The sequence below is a fragment of the Dermacentor albipictus genome, chromosome 8, assembly GCF_038994185.2.
Source record: "Dermacentor albipictus isolate Rhodes 1998 colony chromosome 8, USDA_Dalb.pri_finalv2, whole genome shotgun sequence".
Classification (NCBI taxonomy): domain Eukaryota; kingdom Metazoa; phylum Arthropoda; class Arachnida; order Ixodida; family Ixodidae; genus Dermacentor; species Dermacentor albipictus.
Genome location: NC_091828.1, coordinates 98,042,198 through 98,065,601, shown reverse-complemented (window position 1 = coordinate 98,065,601; position 23,404 = coordinate 98,042,198). Strand labels below are relative to the sequence as shown.

Below are 23,404 nucleotides of genomic sequence, written 5' to 3'. Positions count from 1 at the left end.
ATGCCGGGCTACACTCGACAAGAGTGAAGGACGTCGACGAATGCGGCACGCCATGCCGACGTATTCAACTATCGACAACTTACTACAGGAACGTGCTGCTAACCGAAATCGGTGCAGGGTTTGGCTAATGTGGTGCCAAAATAGCACCACACAGTTGACGGTTCTCTCGAAATATCGGAAGCCAACCTCAAAGAACGCGATTTTTGGTCAGTTCGATTTGACCAAGTTTCTCTCCGAGGTATACAAACATCAGCACACCCTGCACTCCCGTCGTCGATTGCACAGGGTGCCAGACAAGGTTCCGCCGTGGTGCAGCACAGCACACCACAACCGGCACTGCCTGCACCTTTTCTGAATCAAACCACCCGAGTACTGCAGCGCATGGAAGCGCCACGAGCGATAGCAGGAGCCAGAAACAATTCGTGGCTGCCACATTTTCTTTTTCCTGGTGGGCAGAGTCGTTGAGGAGCTAATAACATCATGCATGGCGTAATTTGACCATATGAATGTCCGCGGCTGGACTGGATTCCAAAGAGGGCAGAAAAAGAAATTTCATGCACACATTAAAATACCATGGCACCCTTAGCCTTTCCTGCGAAATCTTTTTTAGTCCATGGGTCAGCTTCAGGATGTAATGCACAATCAATTTAATAGTGCATTTGACATGGAAGTACTCTTCAAGCACACTCAACGGGAATCAAAGTTCTATGTAATTCACTTTTCTTCTCGCCTCATTATGTAACCTCTCATTCATATGTCAAGGATTGGTTTACGGTTTACCAAAGTATCGACGGCTCTAGAAGAGGTAAAAGAATATGTGCTAAGAAATAAGCTGTAATTGTTTTGGGTGGCATTTAATGCAATCCTACGAATGATGTTCTGCAGTATTTTTCAACTGCCGTCGAATTCAGGCACTCTGGATATACGAAGTACCTAAGAATGCAAGGAGTCGGACTAAAAAATTTGGCATTATTGAAGTGCATACCTTTTATTTCATTTTATGTGTACAGCATGCACATCATGGGGTGGGTACATAAATAGACATCATGAGAAAAAAAAAATACGCAAAATAATATGCACGGTACATCATGGTGTATGTCAAAAAGAAAGTTATAAGGCGCCCAACTGCCAAAGCACAAACGTACGACTATCTACCACGTCGAAGCCACAAACAACACATCTGGAAGGTTGTGACAAGAGCTCGTACACTGCAAGCCCAAGCAATCAACTACAACACGTGAACAGCCACAAAAAGCAGCAATAGGTTTGCGTGAGCATCAGGTATTGACCTTGCCGAATTTCTCCAAGAGATGCCACATTCTACACAATGCTTCTGTCACATCATAACCAATCTCCCCTCAATCACAGGATAATCGACGACGTAACAGTTGTGTTGGTTCTTCAGTGCCTCGACTGGGCACTGCTAGCAAGTGCACTAGCAGCCAGCTACAACTATCAGAAATGAACATTCTGTGAGACCTTCAGTGCTACCTGCCATCTTAGTTTGGTGTTCATGCCAAAAAGACAATTCGGTAAGCTTTGTAAATAAACACTTTACATGCCATTTAAGTACACATGTACAAAGCCCTACTTTATCAGCCCTTTTGCTCTGAAAAGCTCTCGCATCAGGCCCTTGAGATACGAAATTTCATTTGTGATGCGTTGTGCCTCCGACTGAAGGCTGGCATTTTTCGCCGCAAGCTTGTCGAACTCTTCTTCAATCTTGCCAAACTCTTGCTTCTTCTTTTGCCGGTAGCGTGTTGCTGCGTCCTTGTTCTGCAGACGCTTCCTTTCCTTACGGCTGCTCACATCTGCCTTGGCCCGGGGCCGGCGTTTAACCGTTCGCTTTTTCTTGCGAGGTGGCTCCTCGCTTCCCGACACCGAGTCGAGCGCAGACTCCGAATCAGACCTGTTGACGTCGGGCGTGAAGTCGGCGTCCATAGGATCGTCGTCATCGCACCCATCATCTTCGCGGTCTGGGCTTCCACACGGTGAAGAGCTTTTGGCAAACTGGTCTTGACCAGGCAATGGTGAGGGCACAGAGTGGCAACTTGCTGGTGAGCTTGGCTCGCTTGGCAAAACAAGATCAATGCTTCCAGCACCAACGAAGCTTGAAGTGCTTGTGCTTGGAACTGGCGAGCTCACTGGGTCAAGAGATATATCGCACTCGATCGGAAATGCCACCTGGCTGCCTGAGAGGCGACATGGTGACGTTGGCTCCGATTTTATGTCACCAATTATAACTTCCACTGGTTGAACAGGTGACACTGCAGGCTCAACAGAAGTCTCCGAAATCTCAACTGGTGACCCAGCACGACTGCAGTAGGCTGCAAAGTACGATGGCGAAGCAGGAGCCGATGCAATAGCATACGGAACTTCTACCACTGATGATGCCGCAGGCGGAACATCCAAGGACGATGGAGTTGGCGGAGGCGAGAGTGAACTTGTGCCCGAAGCTGCATCGGCGTCCGCAGACCAGCTTGGAATGCTCTCTCCTCTGTGGAGGTTGTGGCTGTCGAAGTTTATGAAGATATCGACGTTTGGGACGATTGCAGTGGGCGTCGGGGGAGAGTGAGTTGGCGAAACGGGAGGGGACAGGAAGTCGGGAGAATAGGGGGATGCAGCTGGGCTCTCCCAATAGCCATCACCCTTGGGCGCCAAGCCGCAGTTGCTGGACTGATCAGATTGGAGAGCCGCCTGGAAGTCGCTGGCCTCCAACATCACTGGGGACAGGTCATCCGGGAAGTCCAGCTGGGTCCAGGCGGACAAGTCCACCTTTTCGTCCAGCCAGTCTAGGTTGCCTGCAAGCATAGGATGAAGACGGGCTCAAAGGCATGCTACAGAAACATTGTGCTTCGGTTGATCGAAGCACTGAGAGAGAGTCGTTCGATATATACCCTGGGTCCTTTATAGCTGCAGTACAGAGAAAAAAATGCTTGGTGCAACAATAACAAAAATTAACTGACAGAAAAGTCCAGTACATGTCAGACGTGTCCCATGTGTATGCAAACACAGAGGTAAGTATAGAACACTCTATTGATGGACTCCTGGATTATTGCTCTGCATGTTGGTTACAACACTTGATTGTCACACCCGGCAATGATTGTCACTTCACATTGCCAGCAGGTCTGCACAAGCTCTGCTTCTTCTTAATAACTTAACTAGAATATCCCTCATCTACATCTGACGCTTTTATCCACATTGTTCCCTTTTTGCATTTCAATGTTTTGCCTGTTGCATTCCATTCAGTTACAATGCTTAGCTTCATAATTCATATGGTGCATTCCGTTGGTAGTTTACGAGCGAGCACTCCTTGTAGCTTCAAAGGTTGATTTACAAAGGAATAATGTACTTTAACAATGTCAACAACCCCCCCCCCCCTCCCGTCTCCTGTTTCATTGTGTTCATCTTGTTTACTTTTTACGAGATGTGCTAATTCATGAAAATGTAACAAAGATTTAGTGTGCCAGTAAGCACGCCGCTACTATGCACTGTTGTTCTACTCAACCATCATGAGCACTCAAAACTATGAGTCAAATGTGCCATAAGCTTAGCTTCATTCTTTAGTTCACATCAAAGCTCTGGCCACATCAATGCATTGATCACATTTCGAAAATGTTGCTCGATGCAGCATAAGGGAAAGGGTCACACCTGCATCTTCAAATGCGTGCAGCCCACCATCTTGGATGAGCTTGGAGCAGCACAGCTCCACAACCGAATCGATATCCCAATTGGCATCCATGCCTTGCAGTGAGGGCTCCCGATTTGGATAAATGGGTAAATGTACTGGTCCGATGAGAATGGTCCACAAGGTTTTGTCTTGCCAATGCGCGGGCGGGCAAAGAGGCGTTGAAGCCTGAAAACCTGCAAGACAACATGTCGGAGCCGTTATAGTCGGGGTGCTCCGATGCCACGGTGGCCAACTATGCATTTAGCAGGATTACGTCTATTCACCAAACGAGTTCATAAGTATGTGCTAGGCTTCCTTGCAAAGCACTGCAATGTCAATCCATTTCAGACAAACAAACACTGCTGTTAGTGCTATAAATGTTAGCCTGTTCACAGCAGCCAGGCTGCCTTGTATATCAGTGAAAGTGGATGGTAGTGCTGTTTAACCATGTCCAAACATAGTTTCACATAAAAAGGAAAATCAGAACTTGTTCACTTTTATTTCCGGCCACGAAGAGTGCATTTGTATCAAAAACAATAAAATCTTATGCGACCTGGAACTTAATTATTACAATCATTAATTGGTTTGCTGAACTGTCCATAAGTGAAAACTTCTTCCAGCATATCAGAAACACTACTATAAACTATGCACAAAGCTTCCTATGCTCGAATCGCAACAGTGTAGCATAAACAATGCATTGGACATTACAGAGTTAAACGCCGGTTCAGCAGTAACATGAAGTACTATGCAAATGCCTGGGGCTATGTGCGCGTTCTAACATACGGCTAAGCGGCTGCTTGCCCAAACGATTTTTTCATGGGCCAAGATCATCACTGCAATTGCCTCCCGTGCTTTATTGCGTTTGTGCAATCGACTTTCTCAATAGCCACGTCGTTCTCTGTCCTTAGTGGCTGTTTGTGCTCAACCGTGCCGCATCTACTCTTGATAACATTGCAGCATTTTTGTGCTCACACTACAGGTTTGGTGGTAGCTTGTGCATGTGTTTTATCGACTATCAAGAGTACGGCCACAAGTAATCTCAGCCGTGCGAGAGCACAAATGACACTTTGCAGGCATGGATGTCGCCCCATTGGCTATGTTAAAAAGTTATTATTAATAAGAGACCTTGGTAATTTTTTTCTGGTGCTGGAATTTGTGCAAAAGTGCTTGATATGCTGCCAAAATAACTGCAACCTGGTGCAGTATTGTTTGGGGGGCTCTAGCTGATTGTTAACCCTTCACTGCTGCATTTGTGGTTTTGCAAAATGCAATTGGCCCATTCACTTTTGGGTAACTTCAAACCCCGAGCACAGCATGGCATGTGCGGACGTTTTAGCACCGGTACCATTACTTCTTTGTTAATTTCTCACACCCTCTCCCGTCTATTGTAGCCCCAAAGTATTCAGGTTTCATTAGAGCTGCAGCATCCCCTCCATCACCTGATTTTCTTGGTGGATCTTTGAGCAAATATTCCCTTTATTTATGTATACAACCAGGCATTTTACTGCTTGACTATGGGTATGACGCTGTTGAATACCAAGTCATTACTTGTCTCTTCAGTAAAGGTAATTACCAATGCCTATGAGCTAAAATTAAGCCCTCAATATGTTGCTTCATTGCCACATGTATTCACAAGTCTTAGTGAATCCCCTGCAATGCCTGCTGGTAGCACTATGTTGTTTGCATACATCAGCCCAGGGGCCCATTACGAATGTAAAATAAACGTAATTCACTGTTTTCCACATGTCTATTTCCTGAAAACCATTAACAACAATGGAGACACGCACTGAATGATATTGTGCCATATTGTGGGTACTTTGGGCATCCATGCGAAAAAACTATTAAAAAAAAGAAGAAAGCAGCTTTGGCAGCTGTGTGATCTAACTTACGGACACGAAATTTTTGAAAATTTTTAATGATCTGCAAAAAAAATTTTTTTTTCATGGAAGAGCACACTTCTGTAGCTATACGGGTAAAAAATATATATGTACAGACCATGTACAGACTCTCAATATATTTTATTCCCTTGACAAGAAATACAAGATTAAACGTACCTGCCAGTCAACGTGACAGCAAAACAAATTTCATACAAACTGTGTAAACGTTTCGAAACACAGACACGTAAAACAAAAAGCTACCGCACGATCTATGCTGTTGCCACAGTATCGCTGCATTCGCTCGGCGACTTCTTGTGCGGAAAGACCTCTAGGTGCCTTTTTTAGAAATTAAAAAAAAAATAGAAATTCCGATCCTACGCATCTACTATCACGAAGCGCGCGGCCTTTGCGCCTGCGCAGTAAGAGCGTTCTTTTGGCATTTAACTGTGCAGTCTTGAGAAGTTCGCCAGCTAGCTGTGTGTGTGCATGGTTCCCAGAAGTGCAGTTGCAACCCGTGAACGTCAGAGGTGAACAAAGCAAGCCTCGCTCCTCTGTATACATTATCCAGGCAAAGGCCCCTAGAAATTCCAGGAATCCATCCCCGTTATAGCAACCCTTCGACGCGTTGCTCGCAGTGCGCTACATCACTAGGCTAAAAGTCTTAACTCAGCCGAATGCCTGCTGCGGCTGTTGCTAACGGCCACTCGTTCGCATATCAGTCCCTTTGTGTCGGAAACTTATCAGCAGTGCACACGCACTCCAAGTCCAGCCAAAATCTGCGGCCCCATTCATCGCCAGATAAGCGTTTTATTCATTTCAAAATTCATCGCGAACAATATCGCGCAACGAAAAACTGCAGCGAACTTCCGGAACAAGTAAAAAAGAAGTTTAATGATCGGTTGCGCGGAATACGACTGGCGTAACGGAATGCGATCGGCCTTGAACGACCGGCGGCCCACTCCGCAACAGGCAGTTTCGAGTCCACATGGTTATCGTAGGGAACTCTGTGCCACATGGTGCCCGAGATGACGTCAGCGTGACGTCACCACTGTCCTATTGAGGGCAAGGTAAACGAACCCCAAAAGAAGTTTCCGGGTTGACCGTCGTCTGCAACGTTCGGATAGTATAAGCTTGCCTCGCAAGGCTAAGCGGGCGTTTGACGTGTCTATTTCTGCGTAAGCGAACCGATTGTGCTAATGTCCGTAAGATGACCCTGGACTCCACGCGTCACATCAATTTCGCTCGTCACGCCACTACATTCGCTCAAATGCCTAACTACTTCAAGGTTGGTTACTGCGGGCACTAGGAACTGACAAGAATCCAAAGCCGTCTCCTAACAAAAGGCTCACACGAACAATACAAACAAAGGTGACCGGCTACACGGAAACGCGCCACCTCTCCGCATTTACGGTGCCTGTTCGCCGAGATTCACGTAGCAGCGGATGCATAGTTCTGCATACTTACTCCATTTTGGTGATTGAAGGTGCTGGCACCTTACGGTGCGAAGCCGTTAGGCCAAAACTATTCCATCACACTGGTGGTTCCCACAGAGCACAAAAATGTCGATCTAGCTTTGTTCGTGACATGAGGGCGAATGAAAATGTAGTCCGGCCGACGGCGTGATAGAGCCTCGTCATCCGCTCTTCCTCAAAAACTTTGCGTGGGTCAAGTTTTACCCCCACTGCTATTTCCCCTGCCAAATTGTCGTTTGTCTCATTTGCAGAAGAGCCAATCTATTTGAACTTCTTTTCAGCGAGTAATATTTCTTGTAATAGGAATTTACTTTCTTTCGCGGATTCATACCCAAGATGGCGGTGTTGAGGCTGCAAACTTGTACAGGCATGTCGCTAATGCGCAGTGTCGCAGACATTGCATCAGCCGTCGCGTTAAGTATCATAACGACTAACTTAAACCGTTTCGTCTGAAACAATATGAAGCGCATGTTGCCACAAGCATGAGCGATGCGCGCGATAAGATGAAATATCGCGGGGCTCTTGAAATATCGCCTCCGCTGAATCTCAATGAAACACGACCCGCGCTAAGCCAGGTTCAAAGTCCTGCTAGTCCTGCCGCTACCTCCCAACACGAGTAGATAATGCCACAAATTTCAGAAATAAAGCTTCCGGCGACCAAACATTTAATGCCACAACAAAATTCTTGGCGACGCAACGTCCCCTTCGGTCAGTTTCACTTATTCACCGCACCACCGCGCTAGCGTAGCCCGCCACCGCTGGAGTAAACACACAACGTGCAAGCTGTGGAGAAATGTGCGGACGGAATCTCCGCCATGTTTGCACTTACGTTGCTAGACGGAATATATGTGTAGGGTGGGGACCACAACGAGCGATCCGCGCGCGGCTTGTTCTGAACCTGTAAACAGGAACTCCGCACTGAAGGGGAACTTGTGCATGTAACGCTAAAGGAGCTGTTATGTTATCCAGGTGGCATCGTTCCTTGGTAATTGAAGCACAAGTGTGCTTGCTGCACAGGTTGCAGACGTTTTTGCACAATCAAGATAAAGGTCGTCTCGTGTCTATCATTGGCGGGAAGCATATGGCGGCCCCCATTAGGATTCACTTTCGCTATCGTGGCTCGGAAAATACAGATATGAATAAATTACGCACTTGCGATATGGAACTAGCAAGTAAAACGTTTATGGAAAAAACTAGTTTGTCTATTGTACTACTCAAAAACGTGCCGGCACATTCTTTGAAAAAACACTGAAGATGTAATGAAGGATAAAAACTTTCTCCTACCCCTTCACGATGTTTTATGCAGTAAATAATTGTTGCATAAAATGCATAAAAAACATTGTCTCTATATTTATGCGTTTCTCTTTGAAGACATTGGCGCAGTCAATTTTAACAGTTAATAATGCAGATTTCCTAGCCTAAACGTTTTGCATGCGAGTTTATTTAATTTTATTTTTTCTCTGCATTTTGTTTGCTGTCCTGTGCACATCTTGATCGGGTTTGGATGTTTTAACTCGACATATACCTCTTTTTTTAACCCATACGGAAATTTTCTTAAAAATCACCTGTAGCATGACGTAGCATGCCAGGCGATCAGCCAAGCTAACATCTCAGGCATATCATTAAAGCTTGTAGATCTCAAAGAGGCGGACATTACTTTCACGAAGAAAGAAAAACTCGTAATTTACTAATTAAGTTCAGTCATTAAGTGTTTGATAATAAATCTACGGCACATATTATAGTTTACGAATTACAGGCGGTGAGATTGCAATGCATAGCGACTTGAAACGAATCCTAAGTAAGGCAATGCATTGGTTTTGAGGTATGCGCCTTAAAACTGGTTGTAAAAGTCAATCACTCACTCAATCAATCAGCGTTTATTTAATGTAATGCATTGTATTTCCACTTATTCTTTAACAAAACGTCATTTGATGTAATGAAGCATGCAAGCAACTAGCTGGACCGCCAATATATCTCGGCGCTTTCATAATGTATCTCGGCGCCCGCGTCTTAATATCGCCAGAGGCGATTTTATGAAATTCTGTATGTGGCCTAAAAAGAAAAGGAAGCGTATATATGTCTTCATGTATTACTACTACTACACAATATGGTATTGCATCTATAGAACTCGACAGACGAGAAACAGATGTTTCATTTTAATTTTGCAGCCGATCGAGCTAGCCGAGAGAACATTCCAACGTCACTTTCGTGCACAATAACTATCACGAAGCCATCAGCTGTCTCTGGTTGACGAAACTTTGCACCCACCGCAATTAGAGACTTTTAGCGTATCCGCTATTCGGGCAAACCGGAGCGGTTTGGGCGGATTACCGGATGGTCCGGGGCGTAAACGTGAGCGGCCAGATTGGTGGCGCCAACTGGTGGTGCAAAGCTCAACCACCTAAACACAGGGCCAATTACTATATTCTTCTTAGCTGGGGTGTAAGTTTTCTACAGCGGCGTAATTTTGAACACGATTACGCCACTGCCGAGAATTTGCACCAGCAGCGAAGCAGAATAAAGTAGGTTACTGCAGTGTTAGTTCTATGTTTGTCTGATTGAGCTCTACAACACTAGGCGGCTGCACCGCTCCGGCCGCTCACGTTTACGCCGCCGACCATCCGGTAATCCGCCCCGGTTTGCCGGAATAGCGGACACGCGAAAAGTCTCTCCGAGATAGAGCGCTTGCGGCCGCGCTCAGTCGCGCCGTGCGCAGCGTCGGCCGGAGTAGAAGAGGTGAATCACGCTCAACGGGCGCCCCCCCCCCCCCTCCTTCCTAGCGCGCGCACATCCCCTTCCTTTACGCGGGAGAAGACAGCGCCCTAACCCGTTGCGCGGGTGAGGCGGTGAAGGTGAGACCCATACAGCCTGCGGCGTGCCACCGCGATGTTATCGCACTCGGACTGTGTATACGGATCACGGCAATGCCGACGATCACGGCGGAAATTCACCTGGAGTGTCCACGTAATAGCTGTCGAAATAAAATGTGCCGCTGAGACGGATCCTCAGGAAAGAAGAATTGGCAGAACGGCGTCACATACCCGCCGAAAGGGTTCGGCAACGTTATGCTGCCTCGCAAGTACATTTATTCCCGAAAGAAACCCATTCTCCTCGGCAGCTCCGATCGAGTAGCCAGCGCCAGAGCGTTTGTTGGGCTGCCATCTTGAAGGGCTCCTCACCAGGCGTGGCCATTTTGAGCTTGTGACAAGCGCAGAGCATACGTTGAGCGATAACGGTCGTGTCTGCACAGTATTAAATCGCTACGCACCACGGAAAGATTTGAAGCTTCAAACCGAACGCCGTTTTTCCTTCTCCTCGCGGCCGCCGCGCTCCAAGCCGGAGGATGACGTACTCGTGTGCCTGCGCCTACGTACTCGAGTCCGCAGTGTGACGTCGCTCGTGGTGACACGTGACTTCGAGAATTATTCGAAGCAACATCTGTTATTTGCGCAACATGTTGCTAGAATAGACGAATTAAAGCTTAGAGAAATAATAAAACGCACAAACTGAATGCCTGCGTGTTTTTGTTTTACTTCGCACCGCAGCAAGAAATATGTACTTCTGTTTCGTCTGCTTGCTCCCACGTCGAGCAGTCGCGCGCGCAGATACCGAAACTATGTCATTTTCTACCGTGGTCCAGCGCGGTATCATGCTCTGTGATCCGCTTGTGTCTGCATCGGTATTCGTGTAGCACAGGCTTATACCGCTAGTCAGGTGTCATCGTGAACAGCGCGCAAACTCGTGTGCTGCTGGAAACGAGACAATCGCAACAGCTCGCACGCGACGCCGCCAGCGGAAGTGACGTATGCCTCCCGTGACGTATGCCTCCACGCGATCCTCGAGGTCCGGTATGGGAGAGCGCAGGGAAGGAGTATTGCTTGCGGAAGCTAGAGGGGCAAGTGGAGAGAGCACCTATGTTTGCTGTGAAGCTCGCTTCCTGAAATCATGGGTTCGCAACATTTAAATATTTATATCTCGGCTATTAATGAGCCGATTTGAAAAAAAATTGCGGCAGAACGCTCCCTAGAGGGCAACTTCCAGCGTATAACTTTCAACTTCCAGCGTATAACCAAAATCTGTTATGGGGCCTGGTGAGGGGCCCTTTAAGGAAATGGTAGGTTCAGCCGAAGACGAAACACGGAAAGTGATAGCAAGGTTTAGTGTTGCCGCTGTTGTGCTCCAGCTCCCATAGCTCAGACACGTACTCTGGCAGATCGAGAGGGAAGAACTGCCTCCCGCTTTTGTTCTGTATGATTTGTAGGGAACGCTTTTTAGATAGCAGAGGCGTCCGTTCCTGCGGCGAGCGTCGGTGGTGGTGGTAGTGATGAACTTTAATAAATATTGAGCCGTATCTTAAGCTATTCCTAGGTTGGCCCTTAGTCTCGTGAAGTGGCCAGCAGTCGGTGACGTCCGGCGACTTCCGAAGCCCAGCCCACCAGCTGCTTTTGGGCAGCTGGGTCGGAGCTGGACACCGCGACCTCCCATCGCTCGAGGTCGGTGAGTTGCCATTCTGATGACGGCTGGAACTCAGAGCATATGTACAGTATGTGATGGAAATCAGCTCTTGGGGCTCCACATAAGGTACACTCTGGAGAGAACAGCCCTGGGTGCATTAGTGCTAGAAGGGCGGGGGAGAGAAAAGTGCGAGATTGTAGCTGGCGCCACGTCACCTGCTCTAATTTAGTGAGTGATTTGTGAGGCGGAGGATAGTGGAGTCGTTGCTCTCTGTAGTGGAGTGAAATTTCGTGGTATGTGACCACTCGGTCACGGGCGCTTCCTGGCTCGGCGGCTTGCCCTGCTCGGTTGACGTACGCTCGAGCGGTGTCATGGGCGGCTTCGTTGCCTGGATGGCCCGCGTGCGCGGGGACCCGTACGAGTTGAATGGGCCTAGTGGGGGGCTGAGAGGAGTTGAGAATTTTATGGGCGACGGCGTGCGTCCGCCCTTTTGCAAAGTTTCTGATCGCGGTTTTCGAGTCGCTGAATACGAGTGTGGCAGTGGTTGAGGAGATCGCAAGGGCAATCGCAGCTTCTTGTTACCGATTAAAGATTGTTACCGATTGCGCAAATGGCAAAGGCTGGCTGAGTGAACCGAGCGCACGAGCACAGCGAAAGATGAAAGCGAACGAGGAGCGCAACGGGGGAAGAGACACGCGAGGGGGAAAGCGGAGGAGGAAGGTGCAGCGGAACTATACGAGGGAGAAAGCGGAGGAGAGTATGCAGAAAGCGTGAGAAGAAAAGCGTAGCGTGGCGATGATGGCTACCAGATGGCGCCAGAGTAGCGCGCGTCGCCCGGGAGGTCTGTCGGTGGCGGCTGCTGCTGTGAATCGCGCCCACACGTCACCCACGCGCCGGCTCTCACTATTAACGCGATAGCGTTAAGGAGCTCGTGTCGCACAAAAGCCGGTGTCGTCGGCGTCGGTGGCGTTGGCCGTGAGCGATAAATCCCAGCAGGCACTTTTTTTATATTAGCGAGGCACTCGAGCCACACTTCGCTCCTTTTACAGGGTGCCCAACGATACAGGTTGTACGCTCCGGCCAACATATCTCGAAATGAAAAACACACGTAGAGCTGCGCTCGAATTTCGCATTAGGGAGTATGGTAATCGCCGGTGAATTGCGTCTTTTTTTGCTCTCAAAGCCTCTCGCGTATGTATTAATATATGGCTCAGTTGGCAGCAGGTTTGGATGGCAAAGGAAAAAAAAAAGAAACGAACTTGCGAAAGCAAGTTTTGGCCTCTTGTGAACTGTACCGCTAGCTATTGTACGCGCGCTCGTTAATTAATCCCCGCTTCAGCTGCACGTTGACGAACTTGTGCTAGCAAGGCGCAGGCCGTCCGATGAAGTGATGAAGCCTCTGTGCTTGCAATCGACGACTGCTGCCTCCGAGATTTCGGTGAACAATTTTGCATCCTTTTTTTAACGTTGTTTACGTATGGCATACACAGGCTCCAGACAGAATTATACAAACCAGGGAAAACAGCATAAATAGTAAGTTGCTGTTAGAAGTAAAATGTTGCATGATCGGACATTTCGGAGGCACATTTGTTATGCACGAGGCTTCGTGCAAGCGCATTCACAAACTAATACAAACATTATTAGTACAACTCGGAATCGCACGTAAACTGAACAAGGAACAAAGACAAAGAGATCGCACATCAATTGACAGCGAATGCGAGCTAGGGACACACTTGAAGTACTAGTGCGGAGAACTGCACGAGTTCGGCCTTCCCCTAAAGCCCGGGCTTGGCCTCAGTTGGACCAACTGTTGGGCCCATAGAGTTTCATATTAGGTATTTATTTAGGAACTCTATGGATGTGCCCCTCCTGGCTACGCTATTTGCAACTCTGTAGAACTGTAGGCTATAAGAATGGCAGCCCTTAGGGAATTTCGGACGCTGCGCCTCTGCTAGGCACATGGCCATGGGCACGACACATATGTGCCACAACAGCCGCCCTTCCCCTACTCCTACACCTGAAGAAAAAAAAAAAAAGAGAGACTATGCCGCTGGTATTACAGTATCTGATCTCTACCCCTGCCCCTTGTTTTTTTGACAAAGCCTCTTAAATTAAAGCACTTATTTTTAGTTAGCTTTTCGCAGCTCATTGGAAAAGCAATGTCCAGGTGGCACGCTCACACCTTTGGAGAAAGTTTAGCCACATATTTAATTTGCTAGTAACATGACACTGTGAAAAACGCCAACAGCGCTTGTAGTAGTTATCTGCAGCAGCGCATATGCACATCGTACCTATATCCCAGAATCGAGAAGAACGTCTATCGACAGTCAGGCTCGCCATCCGTAAACGCCCTTTAAATAATCGCGCCTAAAACTAGGGCGCCACTATACTGACGTCTAATCCGTGAATTTTGCCGACATGTTATTCTCACGTCTCCAAACGTGCGTCTGTCTTGACGGACGCACGGAGACGGACCATCCGAAGCAATGGAGCTCGCCGAAGCGTTCGTCAACGGCATCGCCAAGGCCGCCGATCCGCGCAAAGTGAGTGACGCAGACTACACCAAACTCCTCGACAAAGTCTTCAGCGTGGTCACGAACGACGGCGAACCGGGAGCGGGCGGCGTCGACGACGACGACGACGCGTCGGCGACAGCAGACGACGACTTCAAAGATGGCTGCGCCGGACTGATAGCGTTGGTGCTCGAGAGCTCGCGCTTCAACCTGGACGATTCTCAGCTCGCGCTCCGCCTCGAAGAGTACGGCATGACCGGCGCCCGCGCGGACACCTTGGTCCGCAAGTACGCGGCGAACAAGCAGTTGGTGCGCGTCGAGCTGAGTCGCATCGGGCGGCGGCCACCTCACGTCACCGGCGTCGACTGGGGCGTCGATTATCGGGTCAAGAGCAACCACCTCGAGCGCATCGGCGAGCCGGTGTTCCACATCGAGCTCAAGACTTCCACGGAGAAGCCAGTCTCGTTCGCGTGCAACATGGCGCAGATGCAGGACCTGCTGCACAGCCTGCGGGACGCTGCGAAGTGCGTTGAAAACAAGGCGCAGGGGGGCGGTTCTTGAGGCTGCGTGCCCGTTTACGTTTTGTAAATAAAAGATTGTCTGGCGAACTGCAACACTTTTGGGGGTCGTTACGTTCCTTTCAGTACGTCGCCTCCATTACCCGTTTATTCTGCGTCCCATTGCAAACGCCGTAATCATTATAGCACGTTTACTTGCAATGAAGGCGGTAAAAGAGAGAAAGAAAAAAAAGACCAGGGCGGTCAAACATGTGGGAAGCTGCTCCATATGCTTAAACGCTGCGTGCAAGTTATGTACCTAATGTAAATATTTTTTTTTTCTTCTCGTCTTGCATGAAGGGAGCTGTTTTATCTTCCATGCAAAGTTTTCTGCCTTTGAGACAACAAGAACGGCTGCACAGTTCCATGCGACAATTTAGCGCTGCGATACGCCAATTCTTACAACAATGTCAGCTGGGACATGCGTTTTACCTCACGTTATGCAGTAACAACTAGTCCAACAGTCTGTTCTTTAGAACTTCCAAGACTTCCGGCAGAAGGCGGCATGTGCTACAAAGGGCTTTCATTACTTCAAAAGCTTGCACCAAGAAACGCATCACAGGCGACTCAATTTTTTAATCCTGTACAACTTTTCCACAATGCAACACAGCACAGTGCTCCAGCAAGGACACAAAAGTCTAAGCACAGTCCGAGAAACACTTTAAGAGCCTGGCATTTTTCCGGTGTCGTTGCGGGAATCTGTTGGTCCAAAGTAACTGCAGACGTTGCACCAGCACGCACACGCAACGAAATACTTCCGGAGAGTTCTCGTTATGTTGCGGCACTCGCAAAACTGTTGTGAAACCACATGCTCTTGGCCTAACGTAGAGGCTGGCTTACTTTTTGGGTGAAGTTCTACAGCATCGTTCCAGAGTGCTCAGCCTTTTACACCTAAAAGACCAACGATTACAGGCCAGATGGAGCTTTAGAGCACACCGTGCAGCAAGTGCACCGAGATAACAAATGCTAGAAGCACTGATCAATTAAAGACAAACAAAACTAAAAGAGCCTTCTAGAGGCACACCGTATGCACACTTAAAAGCATTTGTACAGCCCCTGCTTTTGCAGAGCAATTATTTGTAGACCAGAAGTGCAGTATGACCTACTGCTTACATCTTGCAAACTCCAACGAGACAAGTGAACACTAAAAGCAACTTTTAAGTCTATCTCGACTGATAAACTATTGACGTAGTCGGTGAGAAAGTGGCAAATAAAGACGCCACAACCTACAAACAGCAGCACACTGGACGAGAAAAATGGGCAGCCATGCGTCGTCGCACGGTGTAAGCACCGCGTGCTGGGACCCACTGTCGTCGGTCGAGTCTTGCAAGAAACACAGGACTACAGTTGAACCTGAATATAATGAATCTGGATAAATCTAATTACATGCTCAATGTTGAACATGCTAAACTTGCAATGCTCATGTAAAATCACTCCTTCGTAACGAACTGCAACATTGAATGTGTATATTAAACTCGAGGCATCCATTGCAAATGTAGAGCTGCCTTGCATGATGTTTCAGAATGTTCTTTTGCAGTGGATGTGTTGCACTGGTACAGGCCATCGTTGAGGGATGCACGCTAAAGCTGGTCTACTCAAATGCGCCTGCTGAACACGCCACGCTTCGCGACTCTTTAGGGACACCTTAGGGCACCGGCCAAATCTGCCTACTATGCGTAGTTTTGTTTTTAGTAAGCGGATTCTGTTCTGGCTTCTTCACTGATATATATATATATATATATATATAACTATTTTCAGTGGATAAGCCTGTTTGTTATAACAGAGTTCAATTGTAACTGGCAATGAAGCCATATACTACTGAAATATTGCAACTTATTAATGTTGTGTTAAGCATCTCTCTAAGGTAGACGGTTAATGCAACGATGAAGATGGCCTCTCAACCTGCTGGATTTCAAAATATGTGGAGACTGAATTCTGAACTAGCTGCATGACACCAGTGTTGCAACACCACAAAAGCGCTCTATCATCTGCGAAGTGTGCCCTGTCATGTTCAGGTTAACGTAAAAGAGATTCAAGAAGTGGCACTGACCAAAAGAATGTGCCGGTTGCGCCTGGAGGGCTCTCCTTGTGGGAAAGTGCACAATAAACCGACTTGATCATGTCAGAACCGAATAAGCATGACATCAACCTAGTTAGCATAAATGATGGCGTGATGGCCAACCTAGCAACATAGCCCGATAGTGTAACGCATTACAGTAGAACCTCGCGGATACGATCCTGTTAGATACGATTTCCTGCTGCCGACATTCGCAATCGAGAACACAAAAAATGACTGTGCCGAGTATGGATGTCAAAACTTCCTGCCAAAATGACCCGCTCTGCAACGCTGCTGACTCGCGTCGAATTCAAGGAACGCAAACGTCAGCTTGGCGAAGCCACAAAGACGACAATGCACGCCTCGAGCCTCTTGGCCCCTACCAGCTTGGTGTGTCCCATCACACTGTGCTGCAACGATTCACAGAATGCTTCGCATTATGCAGATGTCAACATTTCTCCAGTTAGCACGTTTTTCATCTCAACATGTATGAACAAGGTCAAGAGATCAGGAAACCAAATAACATTCCGTTTGCAATGAAAATGATAGCTTTCTAAAAGACAGCGTCAAAATAAGCAGAGCATATGCAAACTCGTGAGACACAACATTCAGACTATGCATGTCAATTTTATGCGAGGATATAATCCACTGGGGTAATAAAACATTGAAGCACAACATCTAGAACAACAGCGTTGTGTGGATCCAATGATCCAACAGGTAAGGACGAGCTAAAAGCATGCAAAAATCTGCCTTTTTATCCTGTTATATGCGAGAACGTTTAACTGTCCCAAGCAAGTGTCCGCCACTTCAGCTGCTGCAAACAAAGAAAATAGGCAAACAAAATGCACCAGACAAACTCAGAAATTGGGGGACCAAATCACAATCAGACCTGAGAATCCACAAAATAAGTCTACCTGTGGAAAAATGTATCCCTGTGAAACACCGGTGCATAGCCCTAGCCCAACTTTTAGTGAATTTCCTGGTTACGCTGTCAACACCTCGCTACATATATCAGCCTTGCACTTACAGATATTTACCACTAACCTTTGAGCACGAGCCAAGTATATTTTGTTCTTTTAGGTAAAGACACCAACTTCCTCGACAAGCAGTTGCTCGTTATGTCGCATATGAAGACTTGTGAACCAAATAACTTCATTTCACGTCAGCGCTCTTGAAAAAAGAAAGGATTGACAATGCTGACTGTATATCCAGCACTTGGGATGCTGAGTGAACTCAGAGCCCAAGTATCATTACTACAATACAATATCATTTAGCTACACGTTTCCAGGCACGCCGTGTAGAAAGACCAGCTATGTACATTTTACCAAGACCAGCCACCAGTCACGTATTCCACCTCAACAGTAGGTAATGGCCCCAATTGATATGTCTTAATTGCCAAAGGCAATTAAGCATGCAAAAGCACCTTGCTACACTTCTGCCCCAGCCACTTCGCTGAGAAATATTCTGAACTCGCGCAGAGTTGCATCTCACACCGACCCTTCCCTTCACCTCCCATAGCCTGCGATGATGATGGCAGCTGCGATCAAAATTAAAAGCCAAAGGTGACAATGAATGCACTAAAACACAGGGCCAAGCCCATTTCCTATGCATGCTTCACAGAGACAGAACTCCCATATTAGCATGGTGCCCAGCCTTGCACTCCTCTTCCAATGGCCTGAATTTCACGACCGCAATTTTCTCTCTCCTGAGGCTTAGCGTGCAAGCCTAACGAACTAAGCCTGCAGTAGGCTTGGCACTATGTGGCGCGCAACGCAAGTGGTGCACCTCGAAGGTATACGGCCCGCCTCCTCATGAGTTGTGTGAGAACTACTGGTACTTCTTGGCAAAGGCAAGAAGCACTTCTTGAAGTACTTCTTGGCAAGGCAAGTGTTGGCAATCGGCAGCCCGTGCACATGACGGCACATCTCCTTTTCCTCCAGCAATGCGAACCCGCAGATCTGGCTTGCCCTCGGCGGAACTCGGAACTTCTCTTTCCTTTTCCATTCTCTTTTGTTTTTCTCTGACTTTTGTTTGTCTTCTGTTCTTTTTTTTCTTCTTTCTTTTCTTTCTGCGCAGTTGTCATCAGTCCACGCTGCCACCTGTGGTTTTGCTTGGAGGTTGAGAGGAAGTGTGTCGTCCAGACAGCAGCAGGCGCGTGCTCGAGCCACTGCTGCAGCTGTCGCCGCTGCTGCGATTGCTTGCGTTGCTAGCGGGAGTGCCCGGCAGAGAGATGCTAGTCTCGGCGTGGCCGACGCTGCTGCTGGCGGAGGGACGGGAGGGCGATGTCGTCTGGGTGCGTGCCTGCAAAATAAACAACAGTAATGATTAGAGTTAAGCACTCGCAGGTTGCCGTTTTTAACATGTACCAGTAAAGGAGTCTCAGTATTTTTGCAGTGTTACTTTTATGCGATGATATTCGTGATTTATCATGTTTACTCAAGTGCACGTTAACTCGCTGATTTGGAAGACTTGAGTGACTAGCTTGCCCGAGTGACCGACCAACTTTAGTTGATGGATTACTTTGACTTGCTGACTGGCTGTCTATTCAGAATGACTTCAACTTGACACATTACTTCTTTTGACTGAATTGACTGTGCGACTCCACTGACCAACAGATTAATTCATCGGGTTTAACCTACCAAGGAAGTAGAGGGGCCATGACACATGCTGTAGTGGAGGGCTCTAGATTTTTTACTACACGGGGTTCCCTTAACGCGCAGCCACTGCTCAATACACGAGCGTTTTGGCATTGCTCCTCCACAGATTACAACTACCGCGAGCAGGTATCGAACCTCTCAGCAGAGTGCTGTAGCAGAGCGTACAGCAGCAGGGTGCTGTAGCCACTCGGCCACCATGGCTGGTTCAAATGCAGGTTTACTGTGAATCTATAATGAAGTTCCAAGCTTCCAGCCTCAGGGGTGGGTGTGGAGGCTACTAGTTGTCAAACGCTACATCCAGTAATATAATGTTGAATTCCAATGGCGGAGTCGGAGCAAGTTTTTCTGCTCATTTCGGAGCAAGTTTGTTCCAATGGCAGAGTGAGGGCGGGAGTAGGGTGTTCCAATGAGAGAGTCGGAGGGGATTCAGAGCGGGAGTCAGTCCGTGGAGCAGAAAAAGATGCTCCGCCAAAATCGCCGGAGTAGACCGGAACTCTGTGTGACGTATTTCCTTTACCACGTTTGTCTGCTAGGAGGCGCCACCGGTCATGACTCGCGAGGAAGCAAAAGCTGCTGCACGCTTGGCGAGATATCCATTCCGCACTTAAAAAAAAACAACAGGTGAACAGCGCTGAAGAGACAAGTGACCGGTGCGGCGGTGCTGGGAGCAAACAGCTGAATGAAATGACAACACGCAAGGTGTCCTGGGTAACTCGGTGATAGAACTTCCGCTTCCGCCTTGCTCCGGCGGCGCAGGTTGTGTTCCACTCGCGGACCTGGAGGCTGCTCCGACTCCGCCACTGGAATTCAACATAACATAAATGGCCGCACTTGCCTCAAATGTGGTAGTCCCCGTGGGTGCCAGCGGCGTGGTGGCCTTCTTGACCTCCACCAGCTCGATGGGGCGCTCCTCCTCGTGTACCGGGGAGCACCGGTCGTCGAAGGCTCGCCGCCGGCGCAGCGCCATGGCGTCCGGCGAGTTCTTGGCACTGCTGCTGCCGCTCGACGGCGTCGGCACCACCGTTCCCGACGAGCTCTCGGCGCTGGGCGTCTCTGCGAGCGGTGTGTCTAAGCTGGTGTCGGTCCCCTGGTCGACCAGAAAGTGACCTCCCTCCTGCACGGCTGGGTCTTCCGGGGTGTAGTAGTCAGAGTCCTCTGCTCCTGGCGAAGTGTCTGCGTGGCAAGCCCACGAATATTCATGACCCTCCATTCAGCCACAGCCTCCCGTGTGTTTACAATGTCTAATTAGAATGTTCCTGGACATTTTGCCCCTGTTGACGGTAAAGCACGAACAATTTTTCCTTTTGTCTGCTGTTGCTCCTTCGCCTTAACTCCCATTACGAGTGGTGGAATGTGATGAGAGGAAGTTAATGTCACCCTAACCGTGCCCCGTAATATGTGCTCTACATCTGGGAAAGCAATGCCCTCTTGATATACAGTAATTATTCCCTGGAACTCCCTTCACAGCACATTTAAACTTTTCTGTTATATGAAATTCGACACAAGCAAATTCTTGCACATCTGCTGCAAACACGCGAGGACAGAGGTCCCTGCTCTTATAGCATGACATACTGCACAGCTTCCCGAGCATTTTAATAGTACTGTGTGACCGTCAACTGTGTGGCATAACAATGCCTTATAACGGTAAGAAGCGGCGAGATCACAGATAGTATGTGCAAGCCCACAAAGCACTCTACAGTGCAAGTACTGTTTGCAATACTGTTGCCGTTAAGAGGATACACACCCTGCCAGTGTTATCTGTGCGGTCTTGTTCGGAAAAAATTGGTGTGAAAACACATGTACGACCAAGATGTGTCATTTCAGTGCACATTTCATTCTCTTTTGCTATTTACGAAGCCTGCACATATGCCAGACAAACAGGGTTTCTAAATGAGAACAAAGGCAATTTATCAGCATGTGTGATGATAAAGTGTACCCCATTCAAAAAAAAAAAAATTATATATATATAACAATAGCTTGATTGGATACATGTACAGTAAAAGCTCGTTAAACCATACCCGCTTAAACAGTACAGTTTCATTTTAAAAGTAGTAAAGTCAAATCCCCGACTCAGCGGCCATTGAACATAATGTGTTTTGTATCTGCATAAACCTTATTAGCTTATTGCATATGTATCGGTCAACAAGTAGTGTTTCCACTTTTCGTCGTGCAAACACGGCGGTGCGTCGTTTCCATCGGGCGACCCGGCAGAACAACGAGCCTCAGAGATCGGAACAACGGCCTCCAAGCACCCTGTGCGTTTGCGCGTGAAGCCACATCAACATTAACATCATTTCGGCGCCGAGCCAGAGAGCATTGTGGCTTCGTGCAAGCGAGGACTCGTGTCATGCCGAATCTCGGATAAAAAAGATGCCGGGTGCTCAGCATAGAAGAAAAATTAGACATCGTCCGTGCTATCGAAGGTGACATGAAATCGACCCTAGCACATGACAGGAATCTGCTGTTGACTACGGTGTGTGGCATTTGGAATGCGAAGAAGTTGCTCGGCAGCACTGCTGCGACCGCGAAGTGATGTTGGCTACGAGGTTAGACTTTTCGCCATTTTTGCCTCTGTTGTTGCCAAAGTGTCGACTAGAGACAGTGATGAGGACAACACGGAAAGCGACAGCACAGGCGATTCAGGCCCGACAGTGGCAGAAGCTGCGCATTACGTCAGCCTCATGAATGCAATCGTTGCGATGAGAACAGCACCCGGGAATGAAAAAGGCACCCCGAGACTTCTGCAGCACTACCGTGCGCATGCACGGAGAATACGTAACGCCAACGAGGAATCTGCCATGCGAGTGTTTGCCGAGAAGAGAGGGCTGGCTGAAAAGCTGGCGCGCAGCTTCAGTAAGTTTGAGGCCGCTGTCGTCGTGCTAGGCCACCATGGCATCAGACGAAAATAACACTTTTGTCGCGCGAAGTGCATAAATACTGCATGTTTTTTTCCCCTTTCATCGCACTCTCTCCGAGTTCTGTGTTCAATTTTCAACAGGTAGGTGGGCGATCTCATGCTATTTCAGTTAAACAGTACTACCGTTTAGTACGCACTTCCGAACTCCGGCCAACTACGGTTTAACGAGGTTTCACTGTAACTACATGGCCTGGTTGTTCATGGTCTTACACAACAGGGTCTTCACAGAAAACAAGGGCAGGGTGCGCACGCACTGCAGAAGCAAATAGCATAGCAGACGGACTTGAACGTCGCAGACGAAGAAGGGCTTTGACTATCACATATCTCACCACGGTTACGACTCTGGCACGCCACACTGCTGATGGTCACATAATAATGCCTGCCGAGCCAGCATGCTGCTGCCGAATTATACCTTTCTTTTCTCTCTTTCTTTTTTCCTTGTTTATTCGCTCGCTTCGTGTCTCCTCTTCCTCTTCTGCATCGCCTTCGTCACACTCCCTCTGGCCGGCGCACCTCACTAAGGAAGCACGCTCGCTGCCTCGCTTGTCTGCAAGATTTTCTGACAGCCCCATTATAACCGATATCCTGCGTCACACTGCTGCACTACAAGCAATGTGCATATACACTGAGTTTGATGGGAAGACAAACGGGAGTCGGAAAAGACCACATTATATTTGGCCCTGCACTACAAGCAGCTTTGCTATAAGTGGTCCGAGCTGTATAACAGGTAGAAATGGAGGTGGGCACAAAATGCATAGGTCAGGTGACCAGTTGCCTATTAGAGTTACAGACTGGGTGCCAAGGGAAGGCAAGCACAGTCGGGGACATTCGCGGGCAGAGGATGGGGTCAGCCGGCGCAACACCGGGGTAACTGGAGGTCGCAGAGAGAGGCCTTTGTCGGACTGTAGACGTTACACGGAATGGTGATGGCGATTTCAGCAAGAAATCTGCCAAAAGATACAAAGCTTCCCGAAGTCGCATCCCACAGTCTAATTGAGCTCACCCGTAGCCTTGTTCTCTTTGTCTGGCCTGGCCTGGCAAAGGTGCAGCGAGTGCGGTGTCGAAGCAGACACCTTTCCGTGCGCCGATGGTGAAGTCGCCGCCTGGCTCCGAGACTCGCCGCCTCCGTTTCCTTCGAGCAGCGAGCGTGTCTCCGCTGCTTCTGCCTCTCGACCCTGTAGCACAGATTGCGTTCACCACACGTGACTTTGCAAGCAGACACTGTTTTAA

The 23,404-nt window shown here is 48.3% G+C and overlaps 3 protein-coding genes across 5 annotated transcripts in view; 1 reads left to right on the top strand and 2 right to left on the bottom strand.

The window, feature by feature from the left end:
* Nucleotides 1–1,533: 1,533 nt before the first annotated feature.
* crc (bZIP transcription factor crc) lies at nucleotides 1,534–7,169 on the bottom strand. The gene is made up of 3 exons (XM_065445580.1): nucleotides 7,012–7,169; nucleotides 3,652–3,864; nucleotides 1,534–2,801 (listed from the first exon to the last, which is right to left on the bottom strand). Exons 2-3 carry the CDS (start codon nucleotides 3,740–3,742, stop codon nucleotides 1,588–1,590), a joined length of 1,305 nt encoding a protein of 434 aa, XP_065301652.1. The 5' UTR covers nucleotides 3,743–3,864; nucleotides 7,012–7,169; the 3' UTR covers nucleotides 1,534–1,587.
* Nucleotides 7,170–13,809: 6,640 nt separating this feature from the next.
* LOC135912948 (COMM domain-containing protein 3) lies at nucleotides 13,810–14,601 on the top strand. Its single transcript, XM_065445578.1, has one exon. It carries the CDS (start codon nucleotides 13,961–13,963, stop codon nucleotides 14,546–14,548), a length of 588 nt encoding a protein of 195 aa, XP_065301650.1. The 5' UTR covers nucleotides 13,810–13,960; the 3' UTR covers nucleotides 14,549–14,601.
* A 934-nt stretch (nucleotides 14,602–15,535) lies between these two features.
* The window catches only part of Mrgn1 (Mahogunin ring finger 1), a 30,665-nt gene continuing 22,796 nt past the window's right edge, over nucleotides 15,536–23,404 (bottom strand). For all 3 annotated transcript variants that reach the window (XM_065445574.1, XM_065445577.1, XM_065445576.1), the window contains 3 exons: nucleotides 23,178–23,349; nucleotides 20,093–20,430; nucleotides 15,536–18,901 (listed from right to left, as the gene is read on the bottom strand). In XM_065445574.1, coding sequence (XP_065301646.1) covers nucleotides 18,683–18,901; nucleotides 20,093–20,430; nucleotides 23,178–23,349 — 729 coding nt within the window. In that variant the 3' untranslated portion in view covers nucleotides 15,536–18,682. The remainder of the gene's footprint in view (nucleotides 18,902–20,092; nucleotides 20,431–23,177; nucleotides 23,350–23,404) is intronic.